Here is a 20,350-nt window from a genome sequence, read left to right as displayed (position 1 = left end):
GATGCTCTTTTCTCACTGTGGAATGGTGAGATCGAGCTGGTGACACATTCACTCCCGAGTCCCCTCACCATCGCTGTGGAGCATGTATATCACCTTGGTATTCCAGTGACCTACCTGCAGTGAAACAGTTGCACTGCTTGCCTGTTCGTTTCCAGGCCCAATGCAAGGTGCTCACATTAGTGTTTTAAGCCTTGAACAACGCAGGACCCAAATCCCCCAAAAGCTGTCTTCTTCCCTACTCACCAGCTTAGGTTCTGAGGTTGGCAGAAGGAAGCAGGAGCCCCCTTGGTAGTTCCTCCACCCTCAGAGGCTGGCATGGTGGTCGCCCAGGAGAGGGCCTTCTCTGTGGTGACCCCTTAGCTGTGGAACTCCATCCCCGCATAGGTGCGTCCGGCACCTTCATTATACAGCTTCCAGACAATGCTGAAAACACACCTCTTTATGCTGGCTTTTGATATTTTTAGGGCCCAGCTTATTTTTGTGATTGTCAGTTGTTTTAAACTGTTTTCAGTATTGTGTTTTAATATTGTAACCCACCCTAGGACCTTAGGGTGAAGGGCGGATCAATAACAACAACAACAATTTCAGTTTCCCAAAATGCCCCTGACAGAGCATCAGTTTGTAGAATTGTGGTAAATTGAAATGGCCACTTCCATGGACTTTGCAAAGAGTAGGCCTTTCAGTCCTGGAGCCAGCATTGCTCAGATCATGGGTTTCTGTTTCATCCGGCTACATCTGACTTGATTGGTGTGTCCAAAGGTACTTTTGATTTCTGCTACTCAGGCAGGACCTGTCCATGCTGTATAGGAAGCCTCTTATGAAACTGAGGGGGCTTTCCAGTGCGGCATTTGTTATGACATGGGGATGAATGTATCTACTGTTCAATTAAAAATGTCAACAATCCCACTGCGTGCGAAGAAACATTTGGGTGTGTGACTGAAGTACCTCATTGGATTCTGGCTGCAGATTTTATTTCCCCATAATCCTGATCAGGGAGGACATTAACACTGTAGATTGAAAGTTGTTATTGCATGATCTGCAACTGCTTGGATACAGTTGATTTGCTTTCAGTGCCAGAGGGTGTTTTTATTCTAACAATTGCGTTTTCTAATGTGCATTGGGTTGTCATGGAAAGTTTGAACAAAAAGGGTTGATGCAGAGGAGATAAAATGCAATGCAGGCTGTTCCCAGCTGGAAGGAAATGGGATGTTTAAGTCTTTCTCCCATCCCTCAATCCTTTTGGCATCCTTTCACCGTGTCACTGCTTCACAGTGCAAGACAAGTGGGTGGGGGAGGCTTCCATAAATGTGTTAGTTTATTGAGCTGGAGCAATGCAAAAAGCCAACTGAAACCATGGCTTCATGCAGTTTTGGAAGATGGTTCGTAGTCATTTCCACGGGTGAGTGGAGAAACCTGTGTACCTAAGGTGAGTTTTTATGTAGCCTGAGAGGAAAGGATGCCTGGCATAATAAAACATTCTTTCAATGCCCTCTGGCGTCTCAAGAATGGAACTGCTTCCAAAGCTAAATAAAACACAAGGCAGGGTGGGGGGGAGGGAGGGAGAGAGAGAGAGACACACACAAAAGGGTTCAGGCTGTTGTTCTGTCCTTAGCTCAACCTGTCGTGCCTGGATGCAGAGTTAGCATCCCATCTGGTGCTCAGTTGGGGAGAGGGGGAAGGGGGACTGAGGAGCTTAGCACGCTAAGTGATGCTGCATCCTTACAAAAGCGAGACACAATAGGGTGAGCTAAGGATGCAGTCTTGGCTGTGATTTATAAGTATGCTGGTTTCTGTGGTTTATAATCAGAACCTAAATGTTATTTTAATTTTCTGTTGCATTTGGGGGGGGGGGGTGTGGAGTGAAAACAGACCTCTAAGGAACATCTTCCCTTTGTTTCTTTCAGCCCTGTCCCCCATCCCAGTTGTAACAAACACTTGGATTTGGCAGTTTGCTAATCAAGTTCTGAGATGAAAAATCAAAATGTTCCCAATTTCTGTGGCAAAGAAAACTGGGTATTTGGCTTAATGTTATGGTGGAAGAGGATTACACTGAGATGATGTTCACTCCAAGCATGAGATGAGACCCTTGTAATTAAACATCCCCTTTCCCTTCATTTCTACCACCTCATCATTTTGGGCCTGGGTATTGCCCTCACTGTTTTGAATTTGTTGTTCGTTTTTAATTAAAGACAAGTAGTATCTTTGCTTAGGCCAGTTTTAAACTATCATACATTCTTTGTAAGTATTTTTAGTTTCTATGGAAGCCGCCCAGAGTGGCTGGGGAGGCCCAGCCAGATGGGCGGGGTATAAATAATAAATTATTATTATTATTATTATTATTTGAAAAAAAGTGAAATAAACAAATTGGTAATGGCTTTTATCTAAAGGAGAGTAGGTACTGGGTTATTCAGAGAGTGGAACTTAATTGATCATTGAGGTGTGTGTGGTGGTTTTTTTTTGGGGGGGGGGTCAGTTCCAACACCCAGAATGCCAATTTGTATTTGGTTGGCCAACCACCTTAAAATCACAGGGTACTTCTTTCATACATGATTAGGAATTTCTACCTCCTCCACTCCCTGCCCCACAAAAAGTGACACAGTGTGTTACAGAGTGGGGCAGCCTAATCTTACTGATCACTTTATAAATGCTATGATCCATTTATAGATACCATTATTATGCAGTGGTCATAATTTTATAGTGTTCTAAGCCGATAAGACACTTAGGCTTGATTCAGAACTGACAGGAAACCATTGTTTTCTATTTGTTTATTTTACTACAGTATTTATTTACCTTTCTATATTTGTTTACCAATAACAAAAGTTTTCTGGCCAGCAGTTATTTACTTTGACAATGCTTGTGTTCATGTGCTTCTCCATCTTTCCAGAATGAGGGAAGGAAGTTTAAAGCTTCTGTTTGTGGTTTGAAAGAAAACTGCAGGCTCTTTTATGTAAAAATACAGGAAACTGGTATGTCTAAACCACAGTTAACAAACCAAAATTTGAAACTGGATTGATCCTGGTTTGTTATAACAGTTATGTGCTTGTGTAGTTTTGGAACCTCAATGCCATTTCCCATAGACAGATCCCAAGTTTATACAGTTGGACTTTTTCTATTAATTAAAAACAGCAACTGCAGTCCCACTTTTTGTTGCAGATTATGAATGCAAATAACTGCTTTGATTACAGGTTAAACTTGAGGCTCCATTGATGCACTTCCTTCCTCTGTATAAAGAAGACAGCAAACATAAGCTTCTGGTTTTAATTGATCCACAAGATAAGAACACAGGTGAGTGGCTTACCCTATTCCTCCAGTTTGCAGCCTGGCTCACAGAATGATCTGAAGGCATATGATATGATTCAGCTGCTGAAGCTAAGGCAGTCTAGCCATGAAAAGGGTCTGGATGGGAGGCCATGTGAAAGTTGTATATGTAAACTGCTCTGAGCTTCTTGGACGAAGAGTGGAATATAAATGTAACTATTGCTAACAAATACATGAAAAACCTTATTCATTTATTTGATTTCTTACCGACCCTTTATCATAATGTCCTGGGGCAGGTTTCAACAATAAGATACACAGTTATTCTTATGCCTTATCCTGAAATCAGGCCATTGAACCATCTAGCTCAGTATTGTCTACAATGACTGGCAGTGGCTCTCCGTGGTTTCAGGCAGGAGTCTCTCTCAGCCCTACCTGGAGCTGCCAGGAATTTGGAACCTTCATGCAAAAGTATGGAGAAATTGGGAGAAAAGGTAGTAGTGTCTTTCCCAGGTTCTTGCTGGTACTGCAGATCCAATGTCAGTGGGCAGGTAAGCAACATTACTTTATGCTACTGTTTAAATGAACACTGAAACAAATATCTCTCAATACTTTTCAGATATTTGAAACGTGGCAAATGCATTTTAACAATGTGTTTCCTATTTAAACTGAAACTTGGGTGTTGGCAGTGGGTCTATAACGTATCCACTCTCATAAATATTCATGAGCTTTGTGGAATTGCTGTACAAATCCTTACTTAAATATTACCAGTATACCATTTTTAACTTCCCTCCCACAACAAATGCTCTGAAGAACTTTTTGTCTGCAAATATTTGTGTTCTGCAGAAATACACACAAACCAACACAGGAGAACATTTCCCTCTCTGTTTTATCTTCCTATTTTTGCCTATATTTGAATTTTAATCCACGACCCAATTTAAAAACATGGTCTTACTTCATTACTAAACTCTTCCACAGTTTCTCTCAATTGTCTATTGATTTGCCATTATTTGAGATTTGCTAACTGAGCCACATTGAGAACCAAAGTTACAGCCTTCCGCCAAATATTTTATGATCACTGTTTCTAGACACCTTGTGATTGAGATCTCCCTTAAGCCTGCTTTAATAGGATTGCAGGATGGTAATGGTTTGTGATAAGGTATAAATGGGAACAAAAGAACAAACTGTTTCCTGACATCAGTCTGTAGTAATGGAGAAGAGTAAACTTATAAATGAGTTTTGGACTCAAAATGTTCTCCTTGTACTTCTGTGGTACACTGTGTGCCATAATACCTTCACACTGAATTACAAAACTAGGTGTAAAAGTTTGCAGTCCATGCAGTAGGTAAGAAGTTTATCTTTTCCACTTCAGTTTTTGAAGGCACTGCAGTTAAGTTTGCAATAGGAAAATAAAGGTAGGAAGACTTCCACCAGTGGAAACTATGGCCTCCTGCCTCTCCTAGGGTCTGTGAAAAACTAAAGTCCTGTTGGGGAGCCTCCCACTATGCTGTCTTCTCCCCATGCTCCACCTGTTGGACATGGGTGGTGACTAGACTAGGACATGTCAACCATGTCCTGAGCTGTGTTCTAGACCCTCAGATGTCTTATGACCTATGCGTCATGCATGTCCTTTACAACTGCTCCCCCTGCCCTAAATCAGACCATCCCACCACATCTTGCCACAATACACCCAACTTTGGACCTTTCTAAGATTCTGAATGTGCATTTATTAATTTTATTATTTCTTTCTTTAGAAAGATTTATAAACCATTTAACCCCAAAGCTCATATAATAAAATGGCAGGTAAGATCAGTGCTATTTTTCCCGAAAAAGAAGTGCTGGAACTCACCATGAATGCCTCTCTTGTAAAGGCAAAGGCGCCAGAACTGAGTTCCTGCCAGTTCCAGCTGGAAAAAAGCCCTGGGTAAAATAAAAAACCTATTAAAAAACAAATATGCATAAAATAATTATCAAGGTCCAGTATACCCGAAGGAGCATCTCCACCTCCACCTCCATTGTTCTGCCCAGACACTGAGGTCCAGCGCTGAGGGCCTTCTGGCGGTTCCCTTGCTGCGAGAAGCCAAGTTACAGGGAACCAGGCAGAGGGCCTTCTTGGTAGTGGCACCCGCCCTGTGGAACGTCCTCCCACCAGATGTCAAAGAGAAAAACAACTACCAAACTTTTAGAAGACATCTGAAGGCAGCCCTGTTTAGGGAAGCTTTTAATGTTTAATAGGTTATTGTATTTTAGTGTTTTGTTGGAAGTCGTCCAGAGTGGCTGGGGAAACCCAGCCAGATGGGCGAGGTATAAATAATAAATTATTATTATTATATAAAACACATATAATTTTTTTGAAAACAAATATAAGTAACTAACTTATATGTCTGGGTAGGCTTGCTGAAACGAAAAAAAGTTGTCACCAGTCTTCTAAAACAATGGAGTGAAGGTCCTGCCTATTGTCAATGCACAAGCAGGTCCAAAGCATTTGAGGCCCTTCCTTCTCTCTTCTCAGTGTTTTTTGTGTCGGTGTTGATATGCCCTTCTCCATAACGAGGGTCACAAAGGTGTTGTAAGACTTCTTTGTATTCAAAATGGGCTAAATGGAACTTGAGGGGGCCGAAGTGGGCTAAGGGGACTTAAGTGGGGACTTAAGTGGGCTCAGTGGGGTTGGCTAAGTGGGGACTTAAGTGGGCTAAAGGGACTTAAGTGGGGACTTAAGTTGGCTAGATGGGAACATGAGTGCACTAAGGGAAAATCTGTTTACTATATTATTATACTTTATTAATAGTGGAGGCTTGTCCATTAGGGTGAACGGGGCACTGCCCCACCAACCACACTGTGTCCTTAGTCAACTCCCACCTGCCTGCCTTCTTACAGCCAGTCCAGTGGATGACATTGGCTATCCTCTTCCTTCTCCTTCTCCTCTGCATTCTCAGTGTTGCCTTTGCGGACCTCAACAGGCAGCAGGAGGAGGAGGGTGGAGACAAAGGCAGACCTAGTTGACTCCGCCTGTCATTGGCCTCCTTGCCTTCTGCCACAGCAGTCCCAATGGGTACCAGCCACCACTTTAAATTAATGGTGAATATACCTTCATATGGGATATGGAGAAGCCTTTCCCTCTCCTTCCGCAAAGAGATCTGTACAGGCAAAGTAATCCAAGCAATATGATGTGACAGTTGCTATGTCAGCTTTACTGGACTACTTCCCCTCTGTTCCTTTAAATTATTGAATAGCACAGGAAATGTGCCATAAAAAAGTCAAGTCATTTCCATGTATTTTGCATAGAGCTTCTTTAGGCAGAGCCAAACTCTGCTTGCTATTAAATCGACACAGCTCTCATTGACGTTGGACTCCTTTTGTCCCATTTGTCTGGTGCTTGTTCACCATTGCTAATTGCCTATTTCTTGGCTAGTGTGGGAAGATGGAGTTCTGGAGCAGTACCCAGTGCACTCATTCTATTAGTACAATTATTAATGCTTGGGCAATGGTATTTTCATGCCCACCCTCTGTGCAAACCCCATGCCCTCTCTGAATCTGCTCCAGAGGCTTGGGGAAGAACCTAGAACAGATTTAGGCAATGCACAGGGAGTGGAGAAGATAAAGTTCTGTTGAGCAAGCATATATCCTTGCGCCATCAGAACGAGTTATGTAGAGCTACAATTGGATACAACCTTTTGTGGGCTGCTCATGCTTCATAAAGAAAACACATGAAAACCCTCTGCAAGGGAGTGTGAAATATGTAATGAAATGGGCCTAGTTGTAATTAGGCATCTGCAGCTTCCCCTTCTCCCTTTCTTTCACAGCTTGCATGTAAACACATTTTGGTGCATGCTTTAATAATTTATTCAAATTATAGGTTAACTAACTGATTGCACTTACCCTTCAAGCTCACTTGGGAGCTAGTGCAGAGAAACCAGCCTTATATATGTGCATTAGAACATTTGTACAGTCTCGGGGCTAACATAGGCAATTGATGACATTCCTGTTAAAGCTTTTTGCGGTTTGAAATGCACCACTTCTTCCATTTCACTTACTGGTACATAAATTCTGCCCTCCACCATTAAATGTTGTATAGCTTCTGTTCCCTGGTGTGTTTTATCTCACTCAGTAATGTAGATCTTCCATTGATGCACACAACTGTATTTTTCTTTCTGGAAGTATTCTTTGATTGAAATGACAGTTAAGAACAAAAAAAGTTGCTTGCGTTGTTTCCCTGTTGTCTTCTGTACTCATTTCAAGGTGTTGGAGATGACTTTTAAGTAGCAATGGATGGTCTATGACAATTTTGCATGTGTTCAGCTATAAGTTTATTTGGCCTCTTTCTAAGTTAAGGTGGGTGTTTTAAAAAATCTGAACAAAACTTTACATTGAAACATGTATTTAAATGTGTAATCTATTTTAGGCATTTCTAAGTGTCTTTTATCCTAAAATATTATTTTTTTAAAAAAATGTATGTGCTTTGGGATGAGAGCTTCATCTCAAAATTTGGAAAAACACAGAATATTGACATTTGCCTGGTGCTTGCAAAAGGCCTGCCTGGTCACTCTGCCATTGTAGGTTGTAAATACCCAGTCTGCATGGCGATTGGCTTATGATGTATTGCAATGCATTGATTTTCTTGGAATTGTGTTTTATTGTTGTGAGCTGCCCTTGGATTATTGATGGAAGAGTGTTATAAAATGTTTTAAATAAATAGAAAAAAGCCCATGTCTATACTGCATGACTGGTGTGACCCATTGTAAAGTGACTTGAAAGAGGGTCTTCCCTGTGGTGATAAATACTTTGGGAGGTTCTTTTGCCTTCCTTGGTGATTATTCTCCATTGTCAACAGGAACACATCTATTTCCAGTGGCATGGGGCGGGGGGAGGAATTCTAACCTAGGTATGGTTAATTCTATGTCTGCTGCTGAATTGGTTCTATAGTTGCTGCTGTGATTTCCTTTTCTTATTTATATTGATTTGAATTCTTTCATCTGTATACTGCCCTGGGATCCTACAATACAAAGGGTGGTTTGATGAATAGTTGATGATGGAAATAACTGACAACAGCAAGAGGAAGACAGCACAGCTGAAACCTTGTATGAGCTCTTGGTATCATGGTGGCAACCATTTCAATGAAACGTCTTCATTTCATTCTTTTTTAGTATTAGCAATTTATTTGCATAGTTCCTGGTGGCTTATTGAAGATGTAATGAAAACAGCTGATCATTCCCGGGAGGGGCTGAAACAGGTAGGTATTTACAGTACTTAAAAACCTTTATATCTGTCAGCAAGATGATCTCAGTTGATTGTGTGCTGGCTTTTTTAAATAGGGTAGTGATGCTTAGTGCCCCCACTTGATACAGTATGGAATGGATTATATGAAACAATCCATACATGACTTGATTTCCTTAATATCTAGCTTTTCAGAGAAATTGGAATATTTTGGAATGGTGTGGAGTAGTAGCAGGAACAGACCAAAACTCTTGCATCTGAGAACTCTCCTGAAGGCATAGCATTTTTGAGTTTTCATCACATGCTGGTGGTACCTTGATGCTAGAACTGTCAACCATTTATGGAATTGTATGTTGATAAGCACATTTCTGATTAATTAAACCCTATTAAAGCATTCCGAGAACACAGGAGGGAGTAAAATGTAGCTGGACTTAGCATGCTAGTCCCATCCCTAGTGTGGCCATTCCTGCCAACTCCACCCTCAACCTTCCTACTAAGTGTGGGAAGGTTAGGGGTGGAGGGGACAGGCATGGGGGCAGAACTGGCACACATGTCACCCCATACTTTTAGTTCACATACATTCTTTGAAGGTGGTTATAAAAGGTAAAGGGACACTGTTAGATCCAGTCGTGGATGACTCTGGGGTTGCGGTGCTCATCTCGCTTTACTGGTTACAGGACTTTGGTTTATTCAAATTCAAAGTATATGTATATATATCTCACCAAAACTTCAATGCTGGGGCCAGGCATCTACAAGTTTTGACTAGACTTGGTATTTAGCTATAATTTGCAGTTGCCGTTGGCTTTGACCGCCCTATTCCAGGGGAGGCAGGATGGAATATTGCCTGACAATACACCAAGCTCAAGGCACAGTGTGACTATGAAAGTGAGCACCTGACCGTCTTTCCAGCTCCACGCTTGGGGCAGGAACTCCCCGAGTGTCAGTGTGCACAATGCACCGAGTGTCAGAGATGCTTTGAAACCAGTGATACATCCTACTGGTTCTGAGACTGGAAATCATGGCCATGTGGGAATCTCTTTTTGTTTCTGTTAAATTTCGACCCCATTCCCATGAGCAGTTTAATCCCATCACTTGTGCTGGGGGAGTAGTCTTCCTCGGGTAACAGTGCTGTGCCTGTATTTTTGTACCTAGCAGAGCTAATGCCAGCTTCAGGAGGTTGGTCAGCAGTGCAGATGGAGGAAAGAATAAGCCAATCCTATTCCAGAGCTTAGAGAATGGTCTCTGAAGACTCATGATGCTGTTTAACTATAATTATAGTGCCACTGTATTCTGCTCTGGTCAGACCTCACCTGGCGTACTGTGTCCAGTTCTGGGCACCACAGTTCAAGAAGGACACTGACAAACTGGAACGTGTCCAGAGGAGGGCAACCAAAATGGTCAAAGGCCTGGAAACGATGCCTTATGAGGAACGGCTAAGGGAGCTGGGCATGTTTAGCCTGGAGAAGAGGAGGTTAAGGGGTGATATGATAGCCATGTTCAAATATATAAAAGGATGTCACATAGAGGAGGGAGAAAGGTTGTTTTCTGCTGCTCCAGAGAAGCGGACACGGAGCAATGGATCCAAACTACATATCATGTGTATTTTGGCCTGAAGCAGCTATGACCTTAGAGGAAGATTAGGGTGTGTGCCTTCACCCCACGGCCTTGCGGAGGCTTTGCGCAGGTAACCCCAAGCTAGAACAGCAAGTCGGAGCGCTGCGCAGCGCTCTGTCTCCCTGTTCTGGCTTTGGGCTTAGCTGCGCAGCCTGCATTCGCTCCATAACACACACACACACTTTCCCTTACTTTTTAGAAGGGAAAAAGTGTGTCTTATAGAGCTAAAAATACGGTATATACATATATACATGCAAACACACAACTCTGTAAGCATTTCTGCCCTTTCAGGGTGCATCTTTCTAAATGCTTTTCCATGGATAATTCAACTTTCCCCATTGTCATCCATGCCCCCACGTTCCACACATTATAAAAACCAGTAATCTTCCTCAGCCCCATTTCCATTTATCTGCTGGTTTTTCCTTTTCCATTCCTGTCCACTTTGGCCAGGTACTAGGCAAGACAATCAGATAACGGAGTTATTTCATTTTCAATAATAGCCCTTTACCATTAGCGTTGCTTGATTGGCCATCTGTTACGAAGAGCCAGCCTTATTAACCTTTGGCGCAGTGTGTTACTTACACACCCATTTACAAATGCCTTCTGTCTTGGACCATTTAAACATAAATTGCATTTTTTATGGAGTTCTTGTTTAAAGGGATTTCTCTCATCTAAAATTCTTCCTGTGTTTTCCTCTTAAATTTAATGCCGTTAGACATACCTCTCTGACTAACTCTTTATTTTACATATTCCCCAACTGATTTGATACAGTAAGTCTATTATGTGCAAATGTCTGATAACTTTAGAGCAAATTAGTTTGTTTTGTGTTTTATTTATTTAAAAGTACTTAAATTGCTTAATATTTAAAAATCTCTAAGTGGCATACAAAAGTACAACCAAAAGGCAATAAAATTGTTTCATAAAACAGTGGTATAACACAGAAGCCAGTAAAAAAGCATTATAAAAAAAAGATAAAAAAGAAGAATTCAGAATTCTTCCTAACCACCTTTTCCAGCAGTTTTTTTCCTGATTCCCTCTGTCATAATCTTACTTGTTTTCCAACCATATTTATTACACAGTGTGTAATCTGGGAATATTTCCTGTGCAAATCTTATATATTTGGGCAAATTTGTCATCCTGCTGACCTTACCTCCTTAGATACAGTGGTGCCTCGCAAGACGAAATTAATTCGTTCCGCAAGTTTTTTCGTCTTGCGAGTTTTTCGTCTTGCGAAGCACGGTTTCCCATAGGAATGCATTGAAAATCAATTAATGCGTTCCTAGGGAGACCGCCTTCAGACCAGGTCCGGGGACAGTCTGTCCCCAGACCTCTTCTGAAGGCTGGGGGGGGGGGGAGGACTTTTCTCCCCACCGCCAGGCTTCAGAACAGCCTTCTGAAGGCTGGCGGTGGGAAGAAAAGCCCTTCTCCCGCCGCCAGCCTTCAGAAGAGTTCCTGCAGGGCTGCCTAGGCTGCGGACAGCAGCCTGCTGCCCGGTGCGAGGGAGCTCTGAAGCAGAGCGCCCCTCGTGCGGGGCAGACTTCTGCAGCTTGGGGAGCCCTTCAGGACTTCCCCGCAGGGCTTTCCAAGCTGCGGATAGCAGCCTGCTGCCCCGCACAAGGGGCGCTCTTAAGCAGAGGACCCCTCGCACGGGGCAGACATTCGCAGCTTGGGGAGCCCTTCAGGACTTCCCCGCGGGGCTCTCCAAGCTGCGGATAGCAGCCTGCTGCCCCGCACAAGGGGCGCTCTTAAGCAGAGCGCCCCTCGTGCGCGGCAGACATTCACAGCTTGGGGAGCCCTGCCGGACTTCCCCACAGGGCTCTCCAAGCTGCGGATAGCAGCCTGCTGCCCTGCATGAGGGGCGCTCTTAAGCAGAGTGCCCCTTGCGCGCGGCAGACATTCACAGCTTGGGGAGCCCTGCGGGGAACTCTTCTGGAGGCGGGAGAAGGGCTTTTCTTCCCACCGCCGGCCTTCAGAACAGCCTTCTGAATGTTGGCGGTGGGGAGGAAAAACCCTCCTCCCACCGCAAGCCCTGGGAAGAGAGGAGAAGCTGTGCGCCTTCTCCTCTGTTCCCGGACCTCCCACCGCAAGCCTTCAGGACAGGTCCGGGAACAGAGGGGAAGGCGCGCAGCTTCTCCTCTCTTCCCGGGGCTTGCGGTGGGGGGAGGGTTCCCCGCTGTCCCGGAGATTTCCCTATGGGCTTTCGTCTTGCGAAGCAAGCCCATAGGGAAATTCGTCTTGCGAAGCCGCTAAAAAATCGGAAAACCCTTTCGTCTTGCGGGTTTTTCGTTTAGCGAGGCATTCGTCTTGCGGGGCACCACTGTATTTTAACATCACACAAATCACCAACACCAACAAATGTAAAGCACTTTTACTGGGAACCAGAATGTTTTGATTTCTCTTATTTTCTTCCCTCCCCTGCCCCTATTTGTTTTGTAAGGTCCAGACATTTGAAGAAAGAATTGTCCTCTTTGTGCTTAACGTCATTATTTTTGGAATGCTAGAGAGGAGTTTGACTCACGATGTGCTCTTTGTGCCTCATTCTGAGAAAGAGTGTGCCAAAATATTTTGGAGGAGTGGAGATGCAGCTGCCTTTTACACCGTAAAAGTGAAAGGTACACTTGTTTTATTCATGCAGGCATACTGAGGAAAATGAAGGGCACCATTTTAGATGGTTGGCTTGGTTTGGAGAATCCTATCTCAGCTTAATATTCACAACAACCAGAGCCAGAAGTCTCCAATTACTCCTGGTTTTCCCCTTCATGCAAACTGAGAAACTGTGGCCCACCAGCGTTGTAACAAGCCAGGATCTTAAACCAACTTTAAACTATGTTTGAAAATGCTGGGTTTTTCTGAACCTGGTAAGTTGTTAATTGGAGACTTCTGGGTTAGATTGCAAGTGAGCTGTTTGCTTGGGCAAAACATATATTGACTTAATAATCCCAAAACAGGGTTATCTAAACCCTATTTAGATAGGGAATGTGTGGCCCTTGCAGGACTCCAACACCCATCACCCTTACCATTAGCTGGAGCTGATGGGAGTTGCAGTCCAACAACATCGCTATAGTCACACAATCCCTGCCGCTGATCTTAATGTAGCCAGTCTTCGAAAATTGTTAAAGGCTTGGATATATTACAATTTGTTTTAAGAACATGTGTTGTGGTTCTTTGGCTTTTCTTTATAATTCATAGTGCAGCTACTGGCTAGCCATTCATTCCTTAGCTAACTGTGTGAGCTAATTGTTAAAAGATTGTTTCTTGATACAGAGATCTCTCTTGAGTGCTTTGGTTGGGATAGCAAAAGGAGCTTGAGGAGGATGTTGACTTCTGCTTCCTCAACTAACTAGCAAGAGGAGCTGATGCAAAGTGTGTATAAAGAAACAGCAGTCTTGTCATAGAACATGGTATATGATGTATTTTTAATTGTTTTATTCTTACACCTCCCTGGGAATATTAGTTGATGGGCAGCTATGCAGGGTTTCAGCTGGGCTGGTCAGCCATCCATACCCTTTTCAGGATACTCCATTCCATTTACCTTCGCTCTGGGTTTTTGTTTCCTCTGCTGGCAGAGGGTAGGGGGCTTGGTTTAGATGGCTATAGCGGTTCCATCAGATTCCAAGCATCATCTTTTCTTTCTGTCTCTTTCTACTAATGCATGCATTTTTATTTTTGCATTAGATACAAAGCTTCAAATATACTAAGAATTAAACAAATATACAATGTGTTTGTGTGTGTGTGTGTGTGTATCTACATACACACCAAGCCATGCCTTCTTAGTTTTATTTGAAGCTGGAGATTTTGCTCTCTCTTTTGGGTTTTGTGTAGGCGTGTGTGTGTGTGTCTGTACACAAATCACACAATGGGTTGACTTTGGGTACCATTCAGCAGAAACATTCTCTCCTGTTACACAAGGGCTCTGTCTGCAGAAGGTCTCTCTGGACAAGTGTCTGCCAAGCCAGCTTGTTAATCAGGGAACTAACTGGAATGTGCAATTTTGTTTGGTTTGAGTCTTTCAGATGTGGGGCAGGATGGGGTTGGGCTTTTCCTGAGCTTTTGGATGTTTGAGAGCGTTAATGGCTGTCTCTTTTCTCTGCCCTTGTAATTGCTGTTTACCATTCTGCTGGCTCACAGGTTAGTCATTTAGCATGCGTGACCTAACCAAACAGATTAAAGGCCCTGAAGAAGCAGACTTCACAAAGACTGCCTTCTGTGATGGCATCCGTTGACTCCGCTTGTCATTTCCCTTGCCCATAACACTCAGTGTGTACACCCAGAGAGTAAGAGAAGTCGTCATACCACCTCTCCCCTTCCTTTCAATTCAGTGACTATGTGTTGGGGAGCAGGAATGTGCTCAGTTGCCATGCCTTCTGATTCTGATATGCCCAACAGTGTGTTGTGCCCTTGTCAGCTGCACATTCAGCATTAGTGAGGGGGGTGTCTTTAAAATGTGTACAAAGTGATTGCGTTGGGATGTAAAGGCTGAGGCAGGCCTTAGGGCATCTTGTATCCCAGTTGTTCAGTGTTTGTATCAACCCAAGAACCTTTAACCTGGACTGGTAGGATATGGGCAGCCAATGCATGGAGCGTCTCGACCAGGGCCAAAGGCAGCCCCACGCAGAGTGCATTGCAGTAATCAAGTCTTAAGGGTACCAGTGCATGGATGATGGTGCCTAAGTTATCGTTTTCCAAATACAGTTGTAGCTAGTGAATATGACAGATGATAAAAGGTGCTCCCAGCCACTGAGGTCACTTGGGTCTCCAATGACAAAGTTGTATCCAGAAGCACCTCAAGCTACATTCCTACTCCTTTAGAAGGAATGTAACTGTTTAGAAGGAATGTAACTCCATCGAAGGAATGTAATCTCTCTCCAGAAAAGCAAGAAGATTATCAGAACTCAAGGGTGCATTTTAGCCAGAAGAAAACACTCAACAGGATGTGAAGCAAGGCCAGTGAGGAGTGTGGCCTAGGGAAAGAGTCCCAAGGGCTGAAGAGAGAGGCCCAGAGGGGCCACATTTCATCCTTGGCCTGAGGTTCCTAAAGCAGGATGATCAACTGTTTAATTGAGCTGATTTAATTGAGCTGATCCTTTAGCTCCCCAACCTTATTCCAGGTGTTTACAAGATTCTATCAAATTAAGAAGTGAAATAGTAAGAAACTCTATAGGATGACAACAGGATTGGTGAGCCTGCTAGCAATTCTACAGTCCCCTTTTAAGGCTATTGCAGATCTTGAAGCAAAACCTTTGTCAGCATCCCAAAATGAATGGGCTCATGTTGCCAGAATCTGACATCTCTGCCGGGCTGCTGGCCAGTCCAGGATGTGCTGGGTTTCTTGGCTCACGCAGGGGCCTAATGCTTTTATTAGCTGTGCCCATATGCTTGATCTTATGAGTAATTGGAGGGCAATGAGTCCCACCCTAAGGGAGCCTTATGCAGCAGGATTCTTGGACATTCAAATAACTGGGCTGTCCTCATAAATGGAACAGAAAAGAGAAGATGATGCTATTCGTGGCTGGTCTTGAAGGATAACATGGTTGCCAGTTAACCTGCCTGTGAGATCAAGGGAAGAAATGGGAGCTTGCTTCTCTGAAACCATGAGCTCCCAATTTAGCTGGGCCTGCAGAACATGTCATCCACCAAGCTCAACATTGTTCACAATACTTGTTTTGTGATCAGCTGTGTGTGTGATTGCAGCAAAACAGGAGGGGAGTTGTGGCTCTGATGGGCATGAAGGGGTCACATGTTGTTTGGGTCTGATTTTAGCTGTTAATAGGCCTGAAAGGGTCTATGTTCATTCCTTTTTTAAAAGCATTTTTATACTGCTTAATATTTCAGAAATCTCTTAAGTGTTTGAAAAAACTAAACACTAAAACAGAAACACAGCCTAAAACCAGTGAAACAGCAAACATAAAGCGAATAAAACAGGAATTCAGAAGGTTCAGACATGCAGAACAGGATGCAATGTCAGCAAAAGCCTGGGCAAAAAGATAAGTTTTTTACAAGATACCTGAAACCACTGACAGTTGCTACTTCACATATGACAGAGGGGAAGGTATTCCACAGTACAGGGGCAACAACTGATAATTCCTGCTTCTGGGTCACCACCCTATGATACTCTGTAGGGTGCTGTGCCACATAAAGAGTTTCTCCAGGTGAACTAAGTGATCTTACAGGTCTACATGGGGGCAGTCAGGCAGTCTTTCAAGCAGTGGCGTAGCGTGGGTTGTCAGCACCTGGGGCAAGGCAAGTAATTTGCGCCCCTGCCAGGTAGGGGCAGAGAGCTGCGAGTGCGAGCATGCCCCCCCCAGATGTTGCGCCCGGTGTGGCCGGCCCCCCCCTGCACCCCCCACGCTACGCCACTGCTTTCAAGTAACCTGGTCCCAAGTTCTTCAGGGTTTTATATGTTAACAAGATCTTGAACATGGCCCAGTAGCTGATTGGCAGTCAGTGTTGTGTGTGAGCAGCGTTTTTCAAAAAGTAGTAGGAGTAAGAAGAATCAGCCTGTTGTATAATAGAAAGAAATATACTGTGTATAATGTACACATTGATTTTCAAAAACCACAGGGGAGAGAACGCTGCTGTGATATATTTCATATGGAAATACTACTCTTTTGCCATATGTCAGAGCCAGGTCAAGGTCACAGAATCCAGACCTGGGATGGGGCTTTTCCAACTCAGGATCCTTCCCATCTATTACAGGAGCTGCAGCCTGGAACCAGAGCTGTGTTTTGAGCTGGAGTCTAAAGGGCAGTTTCTTGGTGTTTATACTAGTCCACCCAGCAAGCTGCATGGTTTTAAATCCAGCTTTCTGTCTACAGCTTCATAGTGATTTTAATAAACTCATTCATGAGCTGTGTTTGGAATAAAGTTTAATTACAGGCAATGTTGTTTTCTGCTTCCAGGAAGCCTGTGTGATGGGTACTCCAGCCAATGCTACATGCTCCCAGTTTTGGACACAATGTTTGTCCGAAAAAAGTTTAGAAGAGGTGGAGTTGGTATGAAAATGCTGCATGATTTTTGTCAGACATTTGCAGCTGAAGTTGCCCTGGGACTCAGCTGTCCTGTTTCTGCTGTCATGTACCAAGGTAAATGACTTGGTTTAGAAACATTGGCTTAAAAGGTCATAATGGTTTGTAGGAAGCATAAAGAGGCTTTCTGCCTGTGTATCTATAATATTTTGTATATTTTAAGTGATTTTATTTTGCAGGCAGAAATCTCTCACATGAATGTGCATCCACTCTGCTATGAAAACATTAATGTACGGTCAGAATTTCAACAAACAGCTAGCATGTTTTGTGTTATCTAATGTCATAAACGATACGTCACTTTATGGGAGGGCTAGGCCCCAGGGATTATTTTGGTTTAGATCAGCAGTTCATTTCAGGGTGTGGCTGCAAAAGTTGGAAGACAAGAAGTCTGTGGTATACATTTAGGTGTGAAATAAATACATAAATGAGATGGTATTGGTGGTTCCTAGGCTTTAATCTCAATAGTGCATTCTTTCATCAAACCAATACAATCTATTTTAACTTGTCCTTATTGAAAATGGTATGATGTGAGGCCAAGTCTATTGAGTTACTTCTCATTATAAACAGCTGTGCAGCATCTACTGAGGCAAGCCCTTAATTTTTTTTATTAAAAAAAAAGGCCCCAGACACTGCTGTAAAGAAAAACTCAGTTTGAGCGGAAGACATAAATAAGCTCTTTTTGACAAGGCTGCTCACTGGTTTCCAAACATTGTTATAGACCTAATTGTTGCACAAGAAACTTCAGAATTCCCAGACTGATCTTTACATTCTTTCAGACTGCTCCAAATGCTCAGATATAAATAAAAATACTCAAATTGTTGTTCTGTAATGGTCCATTACATAAGTAAAATGATAGATTTCCCCACTTTGTCTCATGCAATCTGTAGAGCAGTGTAAGTCCATCCCAAGATAAAATAGAATTTCCTTAACTTGCTTGATACAAAATTCTAAATGCAATTTTGAGGTGTTATTTTGAGACAAGAGGAGACATGATAGAGGTCATAAAGTAGACAGAGAAAAGTTTATCTCACTGTCTTATAAAAATAGAACTTGGGGACAGACATCCTATAAGCATCTGGTTGGCCACTGTACAAACAGGATACTGAACTAAACAGACCTCTGGTCTGATCCAGCAAGGTTCTTCTGTTCTGAATAAACAGGAGGCCGTTCAAACACAGCAACTGTAGCTTACTATATTTTGAAGTCAATGAAGTCATGTAGTTCGCCATCTAAGGAACCTGCACTAAGACTCTTAAGTCCAGAATTGAAACTTACTGAACTGCACTGCTGGCCAGGATGCAGTAGCAGTTAAGAGACCTGTATATAATGGGTGGTGTATTCAGTCCTTATTTAACTGAGCGCCGAGGGCCTTCTGGCGGTTCCCCCAGTGCAAGAAGTAAGGTTACAGGGAACCAGACAGAGGGCCTTCTCGGTAGTGGCACCTGCCCTGTGGAACGCCCTCCCAGCAGATGTCAAGGCAATAAACAACTATTTTACTTTTAAAAGACAACTGAAGGCAGCCCTCTTTAGGGAAGTTTTTAATGTCTGATGCTGTACTGTTTTTAATATTCAGTTGGAAGCCGCCCAGAGTGGCTGGGGAAACCCAGCCAGATGGGCGGGGTATAAATAATAAATTATTATTATTATTGTTGTTGTTGTTGTTGTTGTTGTTGTTGTTGTTGTTGTTGTTGTTGTGTTTCAAGTCCTGCAACGAACCTTGCTCATTTTTCAAAATGTATTTGTATATGCAGTGGTATCTCGGGTTACATACACTTCAGGTTACATACGCTTCAGGTTACAGACTCCGCCAACCCAGAAATAGTACCTTGGGTGAAGAACTTTGCTTCAGGATGAGAACAGAAATCGTGCTCTGGTGGCGTGGTGGCAGCAGAAGGCGCCATTAGCTAAAGTGGTGCTTCAGGTTAAGAACAGTTTCAGGTTAAGAACGGACCTCTGGAACGAATTAAGTACATAACCCGAGGTACCACTGTATTTGCTTTTAATGAGTACAGTGTCTAGTACAGTGTTTGGCACTTTATAAATAATATGTAATAATATTAATAGTTACGGGAGGGCAGGTTAAGATAGTAGGCATTCTTAGTAATTCTTAGTTTCTACTTGTTTCACCTTGAACAAGTCAACTTTCCTGCTTAGTTTGCCAGAGATTCTTGGAGACCCATCCAGAGGAACAGTCTCGACTGTGGGAAGTAGAAGCCCCGGGAGACTGGAGCCAGCGTGTTAGTATCTGGCTGAAGATTCAGATGGAACAAAAGCTTCAGAAAAGTGAGTTAAAGAGCAGTGAGGGCTGTGCTGCATCACATCTGTTAATTTTAAGCTTAATGGACGAAAGTAAAACTGAGGAGGATTTTCTGGGCGATGTTTAAGTGGTGTGTTAAGTCGGAATTCGGAGCTGCTTTCTGTAACTGGTACAGAAAGATGATACAGAACCTGTGATGGTTAGTCTGTAGGGTTGGGGACAAAAAAACTAGCCTACACTGAATCAGAACTGAACATTCTGCTGCTCTCCTGGTCAGCCGGTGGTCTCATCTAGAGCATTGATCATAAATTCACCCAGAGCTGAAATCGCTACATGGATCCCTGCCTTGTCTAACATGGGATCCTTCACCTCCAGTTTAACCCCTTCCTTGTTCTTGTGGGATTTTTCTCTGTGTTAGGCGTGCTAGAGTCAATTGACTAATTCTGTAGGACCTATAAGTGTATGAATAAGGACCAAACTAGACAGGACACCGTTCATTCATGCAATTAGCAACTGCATGACTGTGTGTTTTAAACAAGTAGCAGGCATTGGGAACCCAGTCCAAATTGGGCCTCCCTTGGCTGTTTGCTCTAAACATCCGAGATGGATTTTATAATCTGGGCAGCCTAGGACCTCCATGCTTGTGCCCCAGGGAAGCCACATCGATGCTGCTTACATAGCAGTTTGCCTTCACCCCCAGAGGCACACTCCATTATCTCTCGAGACAAACAGATGCCAACAACAACAGCTCAGTGTCCCAAAGGCAAGCATGAGATACCTCGTGTGTAATATGTTGTTGGTTTATTTAGGGATGTATATATTTCTGTTTCACTTAATACCTCTTAAAGGTAAAGGGTAAAGGGACCCCTGACCATTAGGTCCAGTCGTGGCCGACTCTGGGGTTGCGGCGCTCATCTCGCTTTATTGGCCGAGGGAGCCGGCATACAGCTTCCGGGTCATGTGGCCAGCATGACTAAGCCACTTC

General features: G+C 43.3%; 1 protein-coding gene across 5 annotated transcripts in view; it reads left to right on the top strand.

Annotated features, from left to right (window-relative positions):
* The window catches only part of LOC309356858 (protein FAM169B-like), a 52,781-nt gene that overhangs the window by 17,734 nt on the left and 14,697 nt on the right, over window positions 1–20,350 (top strand). For all 5 annotated transcript variants that reach the window (XR_014162902.1, XM_081888713.1, XM_081888712.1 and 2 more), the window contains 5 exons: window positions 3,186–3,285; window positions 8,400–8,485; window positions 12,521–12,695; window positions 16,983–17,165; window positions 19,263–19,391. Coding sequence is in view for 4 of the 5 variants with exons in the window: in XM_081888713.1 (XP_081744839.1) it covers window positions 3,186–3,285; window positions 8,400–8,485; window positions 12,521–12,695; window positions 16,983–17,165; window positions 19,263–19,391 (673 nt within the window). In the remaining variant the exon portion in view is untranslated. The remainder of the gene's footprint in view (window positions 1–3,185; window positions 3,286–8,399; window positions 8,486–12,520; window positions 12,696–16,982; window positions 17,166–19,262; window positions 19,392–20,350) is intronic.

Source organism: Podarcis melisellensis (assembly GCF_964234715.1).
Source record: "Podarcis melisellensis genome assembly, chromosome: 14".
NCBI lineage: Eukaryota > Metazoa > Chordata > Lepidosauria > Squamata > Lacertidae > Podarcis > Podarcis melisellensis.
The sequence above is the reverse complement of the archived record's forward strand: the minus strand, read 5'-3'. Positions and strand labels throughout refer to the sequence as shown.